At 38.3% G+C, this 18,990-nt stretch overlaps 1 protein-coding gene across 1 annotated transcript in view; it reads right to left on the bottom strand.

The window, feature by feature from the left end:
• Malrd1 (MAM and LDL receptor class A domain containing 1) overlaps positions 1-18,990 on the bottom strand; it is a 616,720-nt gene that overhangs the window by 118,814 nt on the left and 478,916 nt on the right. Inside the window, exon 33 of the mRNA XM_041630809.1 lies at positions 3,823-4,086. Within this exon, the coding sequence (XP_041486743.1) occupies positions 3,823-4,086 (264 nt within the window). The remainder of the gene's footprint in view (positions 1-3,822; positions 4,087-18,990) is intronic.

Below are 18,990 nucleotides of genomic sequence, written 5' to 3'. Positions count from 1 at the left end.
TGTTAGGTATAGAGTATGGGACTTGGGAGAGAGACAGTCTCCTAAGGGGAAGTATAATACAGATGTTAGGTGTAGAGTATGGGACTTGGGAGAGAGACAGTCTCCTAAGGGGAATATAATACAGATGTTAGGTATAGAGTATGGGACTTGGGAGAGAGACAGTCTCCTAAGGGGAATATAATACAGATGTTAGGTATAGAGTATGGGACTTGGGAGAGAGACAGTCTCCTAAGGGGAAGTATAATACAGATGTTAGGTATAGAGTATGGGACTTGGGAGAGAGACAGTCTCCTAAGGGGAATATAATACAGATGTTAGGTATAGAGTATGGGACTTGGGAGAGAGACAGTCTCCTAAGGGGAAGTATAATACAGATGTTAGGTGTAGAGTATGGGACTTGGGAGAGAGACAGTCTCCTAAGGGGAATATAATACAGATGTTAGGTATAGAGTATGGGACTTGGGAGAGAGACAGTCTCCTAAGGGGAATATAATACAGATGTTAGGTATAGAGTATGGGACTTGGGAGAGAGACAGTCTCCTAAGGGGAAGTATAATACAGATGTTAGGTATAGAGTATGGGACTTGGGAGAGAGACAGTCTCCTAAGGGGAAGTATAATACAGATGTTAGGTATAGAGTATGGGACTTGGGAGAGAGACAGTCTCCTAAGGGGAATATAATACAGATGTTAGGTATAGAGTATGGGACTTGGGAGAGAGACAGTCTCCTAAGGGGAAGTATAATACAGATGTTAGGTATAGAGTATGGGACTTGGGAGAGAGACAGTCTCCTAAGGGGAAGTATAATACAGATGTTAGGTATAGAGTATGGGACTTGGGAGAGAGACAGTCTCCTAAGGGGAATATAATACAGATGTTAGGTATAGAGTATGGGACTTGGGAGAGACAGTCTCCTAAGGGGAAGTATAATACAGATGTTAGGTATAGAGTATGGGACTTGGGAGAGAGACAGTCTCCTAAGGGGAAGTATAATACAGATGTTAGGTATAGAGTATGGGACTTGGGAGAGAGACAGTCTCCTAAGGGGAATATAATACAGATGTTAGGTATAGAGTATGGGACTTGGGAGAGAGACAGTCTCCTAAGGGGAAGTATAATACAGATGTTAGGTATAGAGTATGGGACTTGGGAGAGAGAAAGTCTCCTAAGGGGAATATAATACAGATGTTAGGTATAGAGTATGGGACTTGGGAGAGAGACAGTCTCCTAAGGGGAAGTATAATACAGATGTTAGGTGTAGAGTATGGGACTTGGGAGAGAGACAGTCTCCTAAGGGGAATATAATACAGATGTTAGGTATAGAGTATGGGACTTGGGAGAGAGACAGTCTCCTAAGGGGAATATAATACAGATGTTAGGTATAGAGTATGGGACTTGGGAGAGAGACAATCTCCTAAGGGGAATATAATACAGATGTTAGGTATAGAGTATGGGACTTGGGAGAGAATCAGTCTCCTAAGGGGAATATAATACAGATGTTAGGTATAGAGTATGGGACTTGGGAGAGAATCAGTCTCCTAAGGGGAATATAATACAGATGTTAGGTATAGAGTATGGGACTTGGGAGAGAGACAATCTCCTAAGGGGAATATAATACAGATGTTAGGTATAGAGTATGGGACTTGGGAGAGAGACAGTCTCCTAAGGGGAATATAATACAGATGTTAGGTATAGAGTATGGGACTTGGGAGAGAGACAGTCTCCTAAGGGGAATATAATACATATTTTAGGTATAGAGTATGGGACTTGGGAGAGAGACAGTCTCCTAAGGGGAAGTATAATACAGATGTTAGGTATAGAGTATGGGACTTGGGAGAGAGACAGTCTCCTAAGGGGAAGTATAATACAGATGTTAGGTATAGAGTATGGGACTTGGGAGAGAGACAGTCTCCTAAGGGGAATATAATACAGATGTTAGGTATAGAGTATGGGACTTGGGAGAGAGACAGTCTCCTAAGGGGAAGTATAATACAGATGTTAGGTATAGAGTATGGGACTTGGGAGAGAGACAGTCTCCTAAGGGGAAGTATAATACAGATGTTAGGTATAGAGTATGGGACTTGGGAGAGAGACAGTCTCCTAAGGGGAATATAATACAGATGTTAGGTATAGAGTATGGGACTTGGGAGAGAGACAGTCTCCTAAGGGGAAGTATAATACAGATGTTAGGTATAGAGTATGGGACTTGGGAGAGAGACAGTCTCCTAAGGGGAATATAATACAGATGTTAGGTATAGAGTATGGGACTTGGGAGAGAGACAGTCTCCTAAGGGGAAGTATAATACAGATGTTAGGTATAGAGTATGGGACTTGGGAGAGAGACAGTCTCCTAAGGGGAATATAATACAGATGTTAGGTATAGAGTATGGGACTTGGGAGAGAGACAATCTCCTAAGGGGAAGTATAATACAGATGTTAGGTATAGAGTATGGGACTTGGGAGAGAGACAATCTCCTAAGGGGAAGTATAATACAGATGTTAGGTATAGAGTATGGGACTTGGGAGAGAGACAGTCTCCTAAGGGGAAGTATAATACAGATGTTAGGTGTAGAGTATGGGACTTGGGAGAGAGACAGTCTCCTAAGGGGAATATAATACAGATGTTAGGTATAGAGTATGGGACTTGGGAGAGAGACAGTCTCCTAAGGGGAATATAATACAGATGTTAGGTGTAGAGTATGGGACTTGGGAGAGAGACAGTCTCCTAAGGGGAAGTATAATACAGATGTTAGGTATAGAGTATGGGACTTGGGAGAGAGACAATCTCCTAAGGGGAATATAATACAGATGTTAGGTATAGAGTATGGGACTTGGGAGAGAGACAATCTCCTAAGGGGAAGTATAATACAGATGTTAGGTATAGAGTATGGGACTTGGGAGAGAGACAATCTCCTAAGGGGAAGTATAATACAGATGTTAGGTATAGAGTATGGGACTTGGGAGAGAGACAGTCTCCTAAGGGGAATATAATACAGATGTTAGGTATAGAGTATGGGACTTGGGAGAGAGACAGTCTCCTAAGGGGAAGTATAATACAGATGTTAGGTATAGAGTATGGGACTTGGGAGAGAGACAGTCTCCTAAGGGGAAGTATAATACAGATGTTAGGTATAGAGTATGGGACTTGGGAGAGAGACAGTCTCCTAAGGGGAATATAATACAGATGTTAGGTATAGAGTATGGGACTTGGGAGAGAGACAGTCTCCTAAGGGGAATATAATACACAGTGATGAAGAAACGGGCAGACTGAAGCAGAGGTACAAAATGGGGAGGGTGAGAGAAGATGCGGGCTAAAGAAGGGAATACAGGAAGGGACAGCTAACACTCACAGTCATTGAGAAGTCATAGGAAAACACCAGGAACTCTTAATGATAGGAAACCTACTAATAGAATTTTCCAGGCCTAAACCAGTGTGTGTGTGTGTGCGTGCGTACGTGCTTTAATCAATTCTTTGTCTATAGGCCTTGATTTGGAATAACTTTCTTAACATTTAAGATAAAAATAAATTGTAACTGCAATACTTTAATGCACTTCCAAAATGTGTTAAAAACATAACATAATGAAAATGAGCTAGAGTTAAACAGATGAGAAAGAAGAGGCTAACAGAAATTGGTGTAACCACAAACGGAGCCTTTCCAGAAATGGAAAGCAAGAGCCACATGGCTTGTTTAGCTATATAAGACACAAACATACTGTTATTGATGATATGGGCTATTTCGGAGACCTTGACTTCATCTTTCAAACTCTATCATTTCTAAACAGAATTTCTTCCTGGAACACTGAGTTAGTGAAAACACTCACCGCAGCTGGATTCGTCTTCATTAAAGTGGCAGTCAGCCACTCCATCGCAAAGCAGGAGAGACGGGATACACTGGCTTTCCGAGCACTGGAATTCGGTATTACTGCAGAGTTGAGGAGAGGGGCTGGAAGAGCAACCTATTTCATCAGATCCATCGTTACAGTCTTCCTGTCCATCACACTTCTCTGTGGCAGGGACACACTGGGTGTTGTAGAAACAAGCAAACTGGTCTTCTTCACACAATGATGGCTGTGGTAAGGCCGGACCTGAAAAATAGAGCAGGCGTGTCTATGATGTGGTACTTTTTCTTTGTCTATGTCCTGTATTGAATCATCCCAGGGCATGCCTGACTGTTGTATAATTATTAAAGAATTCCTAACCTAAATAAACTAACTTCTAAATATGAAATAGTAATTGTATAAAATATATAAATCTGATAAAATATGCCTTAACTACTCTCAGAAGCTACAGTCTTTAAAGGGGGCGTCACTGGGGATGATGAAAAGACTCAGCAGAGGTGTGAAGTGAATACTTGCTGCTGAGCCTGAGGAGCTGAGTTTGATCAACAGAACCGAGGGACAAAAGGAAAGAAACAACTCTCAAGTTGTGTTTTAATCTTCACATGTGCAATGGAGCAAGATCACACATATACTCAAGCACAGACACCCCAAAAATAAATAAAAGGAAATAAACCTAATTAAAGTGTGTTAATGGTGGGTGGAACAATGAGCATGCAATGTGAAAGGGGAAACTTTGCAGTGCCTCACTCCTAGATATGGACCTATGCTGATGCCTTGAAGGGCTAATGAACTTAGGGGCCCACCACAGCCTTGTCACAAGTCACCTGTCAAACAAGAACTCAGCTGGACCCCAATCAAACTCTCTCACCATCAGTTTTCTCTCCTTTGTTTATCTGTGGGGAGAATTTCCTGGGAGATTTCTCCAATGAAGTATCTCAGCAGGAATATGTCTCCTGAGTTAGCCTCCTGGGGACCCTGATCTAAAGCATAGCCAACTACCAACACATTTCTTGTTCAAAATTAAACCTCCTCTGAATTCCTTCTCAACTTTTCTACTGAGATATTTTTGATCCAGGAAGAACATGAAGTTTCATTTCCCGTGGGAGTCTAGGTATGCTCTGAGCTGGAGGCACTCCTCTGTTAGCTCAATATTTCTTTTAAGTATCTTGTTTTATCCTAATGTAAATTCTGTGTTTTAGTACAGAATATCTCCTCTCTGCTTTTGAGATAAATGAAATTTATCAGTGTTCAAATAAAATTAAGATTCCTGTAAGAAACACTTTGTTTACCTTTAGACCTGAGTGTAGTATTTTGCATACGTATTTCAAGAAATTTTCACTATTAGGAAATGTTTCTAAAGTTGAAATTTTAATAAATTGATTATGGAATATAATTTATGGAATCATACAGTTATTTAAATTAGCATTTCTCATTTCACGTTGTAACAACTGCTCCATTTTTACACATTGAAAACCCTACATGCACAGTTTCAACTACACGAATTTCAGAAAAAGGCAAGACCGTGGAAACAGTGAGTTCTGGGAGTGCTAGAGGTAGGCAGATAAGAAGGAAGGGAGATCCAGAACATTGGGGATGTCACAGCATGGAAGCTTCTCTATATCATCTAATAACCATCCATTTGTCAAAATACACTGAATTTTCAACCAACCTATGTTGAGGGTGTAGTAAATTTCTATGCATTCTACTTGCTTTTGCTGTAATACTTCAACGTCTATACTACATAATATATACATATATATGCTGTATCCCACAAAACATTCTTATATATACTGATGTTAATATAAATGCCAACATTTGTGTTAAGCTTTACTTTAAGAGAATCTCTCTTTAAATCTCTATTTTCTGAATCTCTGCAAGTTCTCAGAATATAGACATCCAGTCTTAGAAGCAGGTAAATATAGTGTATTCTGGTCTAGTTCATTGTTCCATGTCTCACTATGTCAAAAAATTTGCTTAGTCAGGTTAATTAAACTAATGGCTTTGAGGTTCAAGGAAAGTGTAAGCAGAAGAGAAACCATGTCAGATCAATAATTAACTATAATGAGTTTCCTTGAAAATGCATCACAGTAGAGAGCTATTTCACAAAAGAGTATGCCATGCTCTTCCAGTGATTTAACTTACATTAGGAAGAGAGTATATTCTATGTTGACAGTGGGTTTTTATTTTTTTGTATCTCATGGAGTACAATTAAAATAGACAGGTTTAAAGAAAGCAATAGAGAGAGATTACTCAGAAATGTTTGTGGGCATGTGTGCATGTATGTGTGTGACAGAGTAAAAAGTTAGACAGAGACAGTTATATGCACATACACACACACACAAAGAGAGAGAGAGAACGTGCTGAGGAATGTTGATTTATTTTGACATGATACTATATATTATATGAATTAAGGGTGTTTTCAAGCTATGATATGCCAAAGGTATCACATTGTCCTAATGGCAGGTAAAAAGAGAAAAGAATTACCCCAACAAAACTCACAGCTTATAAGCTATAATGTTTCTCAAAAGGAGGATCACAGATTTCTAGTGCTTTGAAATCAGCTATTATAATTATACAATTGATGGAGGAAGGTCATTGGTTAAATAAAAAGAAACTGCTTGGCTCTCATTGGTTAGAAATAGGTGAGAGGAGTAAATAGAACAGAACACTGGGAGGAAGAGGAAGTGAGCTCAGACTCCACAGCTCTCCTCTCCGGAGCAGACGCCTCAGAGAGATGCCATGCTCTGCTCTCCCGGGCAGACACACGCGATGAAGCAAGGCGCCAGGTTAGACATGCTGAACCTTTCCTGGTAAGACCAGTGCTCACAGATTATTAGAGATGGGTTGATCGGGATGTGAGAATTAGCCTGTAAGGGCTAGAGCTAAAGGGCCAAGCAGTGTTTAAATGAATACAGTTTGTGTGTTGTTATTTCTGGTGTAAAGCTAGCTGTGTGGGAGCCGGGCAGGATGAAAAGCAGGCCCGCTGCCCGTATTAATACATACAATAATCTTTACTAGGTTGCAGTTGATTTATTGTTTATATATTAAAGTTGATTCATGGATGTAGCAATAAGATTATTTACCTTTAATATGTCACTAACAAATATGTTTTTGGCAGTGGAGATTAAAGGTGGAAATTGATAAGATTTCTCTTGAAACTGTATATAAGAGGCCATTCTTTTGACTCTGTTGGAAGCATATGACTATCACCTATCCTGTGCTTCAACAGCAAATGGACTTAAACCCTCTGTAGACTTTAGTTCTTTACTGTATGAGTTAACATTAAGAATAGGCACTCTGAATCAAAATCGAATCTCCTAAAACTATACAGTATCATCAGGAGACTGCAATTCCTTTCCTACATTAGCACCTGAATGCATCTTTGCTCATCAAAGCTTTGATTTTTATACAGAATTTGGAAAAACCAAACTGGAGAGAGAAAATGTTTTCCTTTCCTTTGAGAAAATAGTGGCATCTCATTACCCAGATAGAGTTGAGGGCATGAGTTCAATATATAGTTCTCTATTCAAAGCCTTAAGTACTAGATATGCATTGCCTAATGAACTATTCCCATTGACTGAATATGCTGTAATAATAATAGACAGAGAAGATATATATCTTCAGAAATCTCTATTACTCTATACTCCCCTTATAGTTAAATAAAACGAAGTGATAATTTGTTATATAGATTCTGGGAACTCTACCAGTTGTTCTAGGACAATTTGGAATTTTTCATAAATAGCTTTGACAAACAATGTCATTTGTGAGGTTTTTAATTTTTTTATATGTATGAGTGTATCTGCCTCATGCATGTCTATGCACCACATGCATGTCTAGTGCTCATGGTAGGCAGAAGGGGCAGTAAGTTCTCTGCAAATGAGGTTACTGACAGTTGTGAGCTGCCATGTATATGCTGGAAGTTAAACCTGTTCCTCTAGAAGAGCAGTCAGTGATCTTAACCATTGAACCGTCTCTCTAGTCATCTATATGTGAGAGTTCTTTTATATACCAGATTTCTTTTCTAAAAAGGTCTTAGAGATTAAAAAATAAAAAGATCTTTTAGAAATAAAGTAATGTTCCTGTGAAAAGAGGTTTAGTAACTGTCACGAACTTCAGCTTCTCTAGTTAACAAACTTTCCTCTGATTTCCACCTTCCACTTCATTTTGTGCTTTGCAGGTTGTTTGAGTGCCCAGCATAATGACTATCTCTTCGTCCTTCTGAGAATGCTGTGTTTTGTCTAGATAGCAATAGAACATATTCTTCACAGAAAAAATTACTGCACAATGACACTCAGTGGGGCATTGTCATGAGTTTCAATGATGCTCTTTACAGACTCATGATGCCCAAGGATAATCTGATGAGTGTTATCTTTATGACAAATATGTTTAGTGAAAGCAACATTGAATGAGTTGAAAGGAAAATACACCCAAGAAAATCTAACCAAAAGTCAAAAATTAATCTATTTGTAAATATGACCATTCTTGGTGACTTAGCATGGATACTTATTGTAACATACAGAAAATCCTTTATAAATTGGTTATTATTTTGAGGATATTATCTCAACATTAAAAATATTGTAAACAATTTTGTGAGGGATATAATGATTTTTAACTATAATTTATAAAACATCATGAATTGAGATAACTTTGAATTTTTGGACTGTGTTAATATTTCTCCAAGGTCCCTTTATAATGTATACAAATACTAACTTAATTTTTCAGAGTATTCATCTGTCTACCATTATGGATTGAGAGGTTGTCAATGAAAACTTATTCCAGGGTAAGGGTAGTTATTGTACATTTTGTTCCTTTGCCTAATTACTCCAACATTTTCTGACGATTAATAACTACAGGGAAATGTCATCAACTTTTCAGTGCCTTTCTATGTTTATCTAAGTACCCATTTTAAGACCTATCATTTTCATTTTTACTCTCTTTTTCTTTACTCTGAATATGCTGATGAACAAATTCTCTAGGTTTTTATTTAATTCCTCTTGGTTTCATTTCATTGTTTTATCATGACTTTTTAGATTCTCTGAAACTATTCATATAAACACGCACACACACACACACACACACACACACACACACACATATGTTTTCTAGTACTAATTATATTGTAAGTTCCAGAAATGCAAATCTCTCATTTTTACTACCACAAAAATTGAAAGAATATTTTATACAATAAAAAGAAACCCAAGTCAAAAGAATAACTAAGGATTATATGAGGTTACCATTCTCAGAAAGGCACGGCTTTCTATACCTTGACATCACTAGTCATATTCTCTAATAGTCTCTGTATTTACTTTTTCAAAACAAAAAAGTGCCAGATGGAAGCACACAATTGGCTAATCCTAAATTGGTAGTCATGTATGAGAGTCTCACCACTTAAACTAGCATATTGATTTCCACACTACTTTATTTTTGGCTATGCATCTTGTCTTCTTATTTTTGGAATCACTCTTGAAAATGATGTAACATTTAGACCAAATGATAATGTGCATTGCCAACAATAAACACACTATATTTGAATGACAAATGGGAAGAGAAAACAACAGTAAAAGCCATCAAATGTATAAACTCATATAATATCCAGTAGAAGAAAATTACTGAAAGTTTCCAGCCAACTACTAAATTTGTTTCTTACCCTTTAACACAAATACTTTGTTATCTATGTCTATAAAAATGATCCCTTCAAAGTAGGCCTCTTGTTTTTTTTTTTTTTTTTTTCTAGCTCTCCTATCTCCATAACTTTAGCCCTAATGAATACCTGGCCAAGAACTCCTTGTCCTTTATCCCCTCTTGTGAAAATCCTTTGATTTCAAGGGCAAAGCCAAAGCTTGCTTCTTCAAGAAGTAAGTATCCTTAATCCTCTCCAGGGGAAGTTCATTCTATTTTAGAATCCCTAGCTTTTAAGTTTGTAATTCCCTTATGTGTTGAGGTGTAATTTAACATAGTTTGTTGTTTGACAGTTTATCTTTGCTGTATTAAAATATCCCCATCGCCATTACGCCATTTTGTTTGTTTTCAATATAGCAGTAACAAGTGATCTTTGGCTTTAAGACTGTTTGAGAATCATATAAAGTTTAAGTCAGTAGAAAGAATATGTATATAGTAGGAATTGCAGTTAAAATTAAATTTATTTAAAACAATTTGAATGTATGAATCAATTTTATAGTTTTGCATCAGCTAGTGTCTCATAAATTGACCTCATCTTAAAATGAATGGTGTAATTTGGATTTCTCACCCTTATCTGACTAATTCCTTCCTGTCTAATGCCCAGCAGGGAAGAAAGATCAAGTAACGTGACTTCCCAAAAGGCAGTGGAGCAAAGGATAGAAGTTTGGCCCCTTTAACTTGCATGACTCTCACTTCTAACCAAAGTTTCTGGTTCTTGCTTTCTTATCTTCAAGTCCAATGGATTCATGTGAAAAGTACAGCAGGAAAGAAGAATGTGGCCTCCATTCAGGAATGGAAAGAAAGTTATTTTTCAACAGTTATAAAACCAAAATTAAAACAAATTTACAAACACCCCCACGAAATTTCCTAGCTTCCTGTTGCCTTGAATTACTCTAAGTTCTCTCTTATTTTTTTTAGCACCTTGATAGTTGCCAATAATTTAGATTTAGCAAGTCAAGATAAAAGGGATACCCTGGGTCAATATTTATTTCCTTCGGAATCTGTCTTAGGTTTTGGAAGGTCTATTTTCTTTCTATTTAACAAAAATAATTTAGAAGGAGAATAAAATGTCCATGGTAGTCACCGAAGATAGCCTTCTGAGCTTTTGGAAGCCATCAGCAGAGCTTGATGTCCACTGTGCTTATGTAGTGGATAGGACATCAGACAGCATGTTCTGGTGAGGGTATTAATCAGTGGATGACTTCATATGTAGTGTCACATAAGAGTTGTTCTCAGGCTTAAAAATAGCATTTCTCATTTACCCATTGAAATGGCTAATGCAAATGTTTCAGAGAGGCAACATCTTAAGTCCTGATTGTTATTTTTTCATGGGTGAAAAACTCAAGCCCATTGGGCAGTTAATTGGTGGACTGAAAATTTGAACCCAGGGCTTGATTTTTAATGTGTACATTGATAGAATCTAGCAACATTGGGTTCTTAGGGTGGGCACACCAAAGCAGCACAGTCTGGGTGGTTTAAATTACAAATATTGCAGTATGGTGACACATATTTGTAACCAGAACACTTGAGAGGCCGAGGCAAAAAGGTCATCAGCTCAAGGCCTGCTAGGGCTCCATTGTAAAACCCTGTCAAAAACAACAAAAATCCACAGATCTTTATGTACCAATAGTTCCAGAGATCAAACATTTGAGCTCAAGTCCTTCTCAGAGGTAGGTTCCCTTTGAAGTCTCCATGGAAGAAGCCGGTTCTTCTTTTTTTATTACATTGTTGTTTTACTAAGAATCCAGGTAAATTATTGCTTGCAAATGGATTACTTTTAATCTCTACCTATTTCAGCATATAGAATTCCATGTGTCTATCTCCATGTGACTCTTCTAATAAGCACACCATCTACATTAGTTTAAAGGGTGTCCCATAATCCAGTTTGAGATCATCCAAGGTTTCACTTTAACTATGTCTTTAAAACCTCATTTCTAATTAAGATTGGAGGTTCTAAAATGGGCATAGGTTTGGGGTACTTTAGTTTTGTTCTAAATCTGCTGTAATGAAAACTATACAAAGCATACATACAATAAACAAAGTGAAAAAAAAATCTAACCAAAAATGACTTGGGATGGGGACGGTTTATTTAACTTACACTTTCAGATCAAGACACATCATTGAGAAAAGTCAGAACTGGCCCTCAAGGCAGGCACCTGAAGGCAGGACCCGTGGAGGAGTACTTCGTGCTGGCTCACTATTCTGTACTCATCAGGTGTCTTCTACAGCATAGAACCACACTGAGGAAGCTGTGCCTTGATACATCAATTAGTAGTCAAGACTGTCCTTTATGGACATGCCCATTGACCTTGACCTGTGCAACCCCTTCAATGGAGCCTTCAAAGAGAGCCTAGTTCTAAGGATACCTGGAACCCAAATGTCTGGCCTCTTACCCATTGAGAAATAAAGATCCGTGGATCTTTGCCATTCTTGTTTTTGACAGGATTTTACCATGGAGCCCTAGCAGGCCTTGAACTCATGATCTTTTTACCTTGGCTACTCAAGTGTTCTGGTTACAAATCTGTACATCATACTGCACAATCTGGCATCTTTACTAAGATGACACTGGGCTGTGTCACATTGACAATAAAGGCTTGCCAAGACTTGTGGAAAGACATTTTTTAGCCCAGCAGGGCAGTGAACTCCAATGTGGAGATATGTGTTTCCTTCCTGTGCCTCAATTGCCTGCATTGGTATCTTCTGGTCTTGGTCTACTCATTTGACTTTTGGAAAAACTATATAGAACTGTATCATAAATAGTATGAGATAATTCATTGCTCAATACGACACAACCTCCCCTCAGTTTTGGAAACATCTGTGTCCTCACAACCTTCTAAAATGTTTCTTAATCATGGTAAAAAATGAAATCCTCTTTATCCAAAGAAGGAAAAGAAAAACAGAAATCACCTCTCTCTGTCTCTGTCTCTCTCTGTCTCTCTTTTCTCCTCCCTTCTCTAGATTGCTGAGGGGGGGTGATTAGCTCTTCTGCTCTCATGCCCTCAAATGCTGCCTCACCTGTACCCCAGACAACAGGGTCAGCTCTAGTGTGCTGCCCAGGAGGAGGTGAGGGTCCCCACTCTCTTGAATGCCACAGCTAGTGAGGGACAGGACTGGTTCTCCCACTCTTTTGACCCCAGACACAGCTCTCTCACCTCTGGCAGTAATGAGTGAGGGGAGGAGTCTGCTGAGAGCCTTGCTCCTGCCCCTGGCTTGTGTCATGACCCACTCAGGTGCAGCATTTTGAAGTCTCTATGTCATCACTGTCTTTGTCACCTCTACCACCCAAGGTAGGCACTTTCTAGGGTGGGGAAGGGCTGGGTCTTCAAACTCAGGTGTGAAACAGTAATTCTCAGTGGGCTACAGCCTCCACCTGAGATGAAACAGGACTAGGCCAGGGGGAACCATGGCAGGCACCACTAAGGGGTGTTGAACTCTCAGCAGGTCAGGGCACCAGGTGTTGTCTGCTTAGGGATCCTTAGGACTAAGACAGGCCTTTGGGTATGAGTGTGGGTGAACCAAATCTGAGAACCCAAGAGCAGGAGAACTGGCCCAGCTCCTTGCTGCAGGCTGTACTGAGTGAGCTAGAAAAGGCAGTGCTGGAGAGCTCACCAGTTGGTGATGATGAAGGAAAGCTGGCACTCTGGCCAGCCAAGTACCACCCAGACCCAGAACCAAGGCTGTGAGCAAGCTCACCCCAGCATCCCCTTCATCTATGAACTACTGGATCATGTAAAGAGGCTGGACCTGCAGATGAAAAGCTGCAGGATCTCCATGAGAACAAAGCAGCAACAGGATTTGCAAGAAGAGTCCCAGGGAGAGCTCATTATCCATAGCGTAGCAGAAGCCACAGGTCTCAATCAGACCAATGAGCACTTACAAGACAAGAATGGAATAAATAAATGGGCCGCACTATAGCTTCCACAATGAGATCTCTTCCTCCTTCTCTTCTCTTCTTCCTCCTTCTTCTTTTTGTTTGGTTTGGTTTTTGGTTTTTCTCTTATTTTTATTTTTGTGGGGGTGGTTTGCAAAGGTAGAGGGCAGATGTCAGGGGATGCGGAGATGAGTGGGATCCGTGATGCAAAATCCACAAAGAATCAATTTAAAAATAATTTAAAAAACGTATTCTATGAAAATGAATGCATTCCCCTGTAGACTCAGAATTTGTAGCGTTTGTTACAAGGTCAACAGAAAATTATCGCAATCCAAGTTAATGCCATGTCTTACTGATATTTGGATTGTGCCAACTGAGGGAAGAAGAACAAAGCAAGTAGTCTAAGCATAGGACAGTTTTGGTTTCCCCTTTGTGGAGGGCTGAGAGATGAATCAATACTGGAAGAAATAATGGAGCTATCTATTGCCCACTTCACATAGCAAGCACTAATTTACAGGATCCCTTATTATAACGTTATAAGGTAAGGAGATATATATATATATATTTCCACTGTGTCACACTCTCAGGATTTCTAGTCAATAAAACATAGTAAAACAAGTATTTTGGAGAGGAATTTATTAAAAATCATCAGTTATTAATTTTTACATGAAACATTTACCCTTATTCAAGAGAACTGGTAAATAGTTTTCATTGTTTGCCTCTTCTGTCTCCCTTCCCATACTTCTTCCTAGCCTGTCTCACCCTCTGTCTTGCCTACCCTCTTTGTTACTTTTTTGACATGTTCTCATTCTGCAGCCCAAGATGCTCTAAAATTAAAATTTTTCCTGTCTTAACCTCCATGGTACTAAATGCCACAGACATGCACTGTTGGCCTTGGTAAGAAAGAAGTTTTATTTTCTTCATACCAACAGCTGCTGAGTTGTTTTAGCAAATATTTCTCAGGAATTAAAATTCCCGTTCTCTTTCTGAAAGTCTAAAAATTCTGAGTTTTTGGCTGCCTCCTGGAAATTCAACACAATTGGAGGAATGTTACTGGTGCAAATCAAGCTCAAGGTGACCTGTTGCTATGGGACACGATATTTCTGATGTGCAATGATAGAAAAATCAGATGACTGAAAGATAAAGGATCGTTCATCCACAAGGCTTATGTCTAATGCTTCACTGAATAGTAAACAGCTGAGGCTTAATCAGACTTCATATTTCTCAGAAGTTTCAAAAACCTGGGTTATTATTGTTTGAAATAACAATGAGAAAACATGACTCAAAGTAATAAAAGTAAACCAAGTTATGCTATAGCTTTTTATATTAATTCTAATAAATAATTTTGAGAAAATATTAAAGCAATGATTTAGAGCCTGGGGTATAGCCTAGAGAAGAGGAAATTTGTCTAGTCTATACAAGGCTCTGAGCATTATCCTCAGCGCCATGCACACATACCCACCAACCAACCCACCCACCCACCCACACAGCACACACACACACACACACACACACACACACACACACACATATACATAAATAGTAATAAAATAAAGCAAAGATCTTTAAACATATAACTTATTTCATATATGATGTGGGATTCCCCTGTGCATGCTGTGAATATGTTTTAATGCCATTGGTTAATAAAGAAGCTGCTTTGGCCTATAGCAGAGCAGAATATAGCCAGGCTGGAAGAGATAGAGAGAGAGAGTAGGCAGAGTCAGACAGATGCCATTTAGCTGCCAAAAGAGGAGAACAAGCTAGAACCTTATTGGAAGGCAATAGCCTCATGATACACAGATTAATAGAAATGGGTTAATTAAAGTTGTAAGAGCTAGCTAGAAATATGCCTAAGTCATTGGCCAGTGTTGTAATTAAAATAGTTTCTGTGTGATTATTTTGAGGGGCAAAGAGGAAAGAGGAGTTCTGCTGACACATACAGATTTCTTCACAACTAGAAATAAAATTGTTTCAAGTAGACATTTAACAATATAGCAAAAAAAAAGACATACTATTCTCATTTTCTTTTCTCAGAGTCGTATATTGTTTTGTATACTCCTTCAGACAGCACAGATGATATCTGTAGATTATTAATATGGTTTTATATTTTCTTTGTCATTTTCTATATTTATTAAAGAGAAACGCAGTCTTCTATGGTATTAGTTATGTCCTTCACATTCACCAACATAATATGAATATTTTTCTCATGCTATTTTTCAATGGAAAATTCACCTACTCTGTATGTTTCTAAAATTTTCATTACAGTGCTAATCACATGGAAAGACATTTCTACCTGCACTAAAAGGACACTTCTTTAAGGATTTTAAATATGAGTCTAGCATTACACTGTATATTATAGTTATTTCTTCTTTCCAGATCTTCAAATTAAGCTATTTCAGGTTTATTGGGTGATTCCAAAGACTCCCGGGCATGTTTCTATGAGATTTGACAACTGTACCTTCAGAATCACTCCTTAAATTTATTCCTAGAAAGCTTCTGACCAATCAGCAATGAATCCCTCTGCAAGGAAGCAATGGAGAGGCACATGTAATCCACAAAGTGACAGAGAAGATGTCTAAGGTTTCATGGTCCAGGTATTAGATGTTTATAAGCCTCTCAACAGTAAGTCTACTATATAATACATCTAGAAAGAATTACCACTCCATCAGGGTCAATCAGCTTCTCATACATTCACTGTTGTTAATTCTAATAAATAACTTTATTTAGGGAATATTAGATGACAAATTGCTATTATTATCTGAATAATAGCAATGTTCAGGCCAAATCTACTTTCTTCATTAAGCTTAAGATATGAGTGATATCCTTTGATTCCTGAAGATACAAAAATCAGAGTAACACACATACACATGCACACACTCATAAATGCACACATGTATGCACACACATATACATACAGTCATATATCTTCCAGTCATTCTTAGTTCTTACTGTTTATACATACATATGTAGGATTGCCAGAGAACATGATTATGGAACAGCTGCTAGGAGATGTTAAGAAAAAAATGACCAGGGCTGTGCATTTAGTCTTGAATGGTAAGAGAGTTATCTTTAGAAAAAAAATGGTAAGGACAAGAGCTTATTCAGGAAAAAAAAATAAGAAAGTTGAAAGAAATTTTTTCTGGTTCCTACACAAATGTTCTAAGGACGTCCATGAGTGCAAAAAGCTAGACAGACAAAGGAGACTGACTGGAAGACTGCTTCGGAGAAAAGGGTCAGAGAACAGGGCACTACACGTGCTGGGCTCCGTGCAGTTCCTAGCAAGCGTAGTAGGAAGTCATTTGCATACCCAGGAACATTTTTTGAAAATCAGAAAGCTATATATCCTCAGTTTTGAAGAAAGATAAAGCCATTGTGACAGACCATGGAACTGAACAACAATTTGAATTTCTTTCTAAGTTTAATTTTTTTATTTTATTATTTTTAAAATAAATCTTTTTTATTGATTTTATTGAGCTATACATCTTTCTCTGCTCCCCTCCCTGCCTCTCCCCATCCATCCAACCCTCTCCCATGGTCCCCATGCTCCCAATTTACTCGGGAGATCTTGTCTTTTTCTACTTCCCGTGTAGATTTGATCTATGTATGTTTCTCTTAGGGTCCTCTTTGTTGTCTAGGTTCTCTAGGATTGTGAATTATAGGCTGGTTTTCTTTGCTTTATGTCTAAAAGCCACTTATGAGTGAATACATGTATTTGTCTTTCTGGGTCTAGGTTACCTCAGTCAATATGATGTTTTCTAGATACATCCATTTACCTGCAGATTTCAAGATATCATTATTTTTTCTGCTGTCAAATACTCCATTGTGTAAATGTGCCACATTTTCATTATCCATTCTTTGGTCAAGGGGCATTTAGGTTGTTTCCAGAATCTGGCTATTACAAACAGTGCTGCTATGAACATAATTGAGCACTTGTCCTTGTCCTTTTGGTACAACTGAGCATCCTTTGGGTATATACTCCAAAAGTGATACTGCTGGTTCTGTAGGAAGGTTTTTTTCCTTATTTTCTGCGAAATCACCATACTGATATACAATAGGGCTGTACCAGCTTGCATTCCCACCAGCAATGCAGGAGTGTTCCCTTTACCCCACAACCTCTCCAGCATAAGTTGTCATCAGTGTTTTTGATCTTGGCCACTCTTACAGGTGTAAGATGGAACCTTAGAGTTGTTTTAATTTGCATTTCTCTGATGACTAAGGATATTGAGCATCTCCTTAAGTGTCTTTCAGCCATTTTAGATTTCTCTGTTTAGGTCTGTACTCCATTTTTTATTAGACTATTTCTTCTTTGGATGACCAATTTCTTGAGTTTTTTGTATATTTCAGAGATCAGTCTTCTGTCTGATGTGGGGTTGGTGAAGATCTTTTTCCATTCTGTAGGCTGCCATTTTGTCTTGTTGACCATTTCCCTTGCTTTACAGAAGGTTTTCAGTTTCAGGAGGTCCCATTTATTAATTGTTTCTCTCAGTGTCTGAGCTATTGTGGTTCTATTTAGGAAGTGATATTCTGTGCCAATACATTCAAAGTGTATTTCCCACTTTCTCTTCTATGAGGTTCAGTGTGTTTGGCTTTATGTTGAGGGTTTTGATCCATTTGGACTTGAGTTTTGTGCATGGTGATAGACATGGATCTATTTTCATTCTTCTACATGTTGATATTCAGTTATGCCAGCATCATTTGTTAACTATGCATTCAACAGTGTGAATTCTATTGTCAAAAATACTAAGATATATATATATATATATACTAATAAAATATAACCAAGGGAATTAAACAGCATTAATGGAAGTGATCACAACTAAGGGACTTGGTGGTTTCCTTAAATTGTTATATTTGGAAAGAATAATAAATAGCTGTATTAGAGTTAGTATCTGGGGTAAAATTCAAAAATTTAAGACCACAAGGTTTTCTTTTTTATTTTTATGTATATGAGATATACATGTATATACATGTATCCATATTTGTATGTATGTGAGCATGTTTGTGTGTGTAGGTTCACATAGGTGCCATTACATTTGGAGACCAGAGTTTCACCTCAAAAGTCATCCTCCATTACTCTTCTACCTTACACAATGCAGTAGAACTCCTGCTTCCTTAGTGACAGAGATCAAACCCTGAGATCACCAAAATGGTTAGTTTTCAAGCCAGCTCTGCTCTGGGAATTTTCTGCCTCTGCTCCCCAGACTAGATCTGCAGGTGGATTACCATGCCCACCTGGCAATTGCATGGGTTCTAGGGAGCTGAACTCCAGTCTCCTTGATTGTGCAGCAAGCATTTAACCACCAAGGCAACTTCCTAGTCACAGAACACATTTTAAAATAACATTATTTCCATCTATTATTAATTGATTATATACCAGAGAACAAATACTCCCACTTAACTGGAGACATCCTAAATATTCAGGTGTCAGTTATAGGGGGCCCTGATAATGTTTGTGTTTTCCTGCTGAAATACAGAGACTGTTCTAGGTTGTTTGACACAAATAAAAAAAGGAAGCAGCCTGGGGAAGGGAAAGGCTGACAAAGTGAGGAGAATGGATGAAATGGATGTGGAGAAAGTGCAGGGTGGCAGCACCAGATACA

Source organism: Microtus oregoni, unplaced genomic scaffold, assembly GCF_018167655.1.
Source record: "Microtus oregoni isolate MIOR12 unplaced genomic scaffold, Mior012 000035F_ref0000213, whole genome shotgun sequence".
Classification (NCBI taxonomy): Eukaryota; Metazoa; Chordata; class Mammalia; order Rodentia; family Cricetidae; genus Microtus; species Microtus oregoni.
This window is presented reverse-complemented; position numbering and strand designations above follow the sequence as displayed.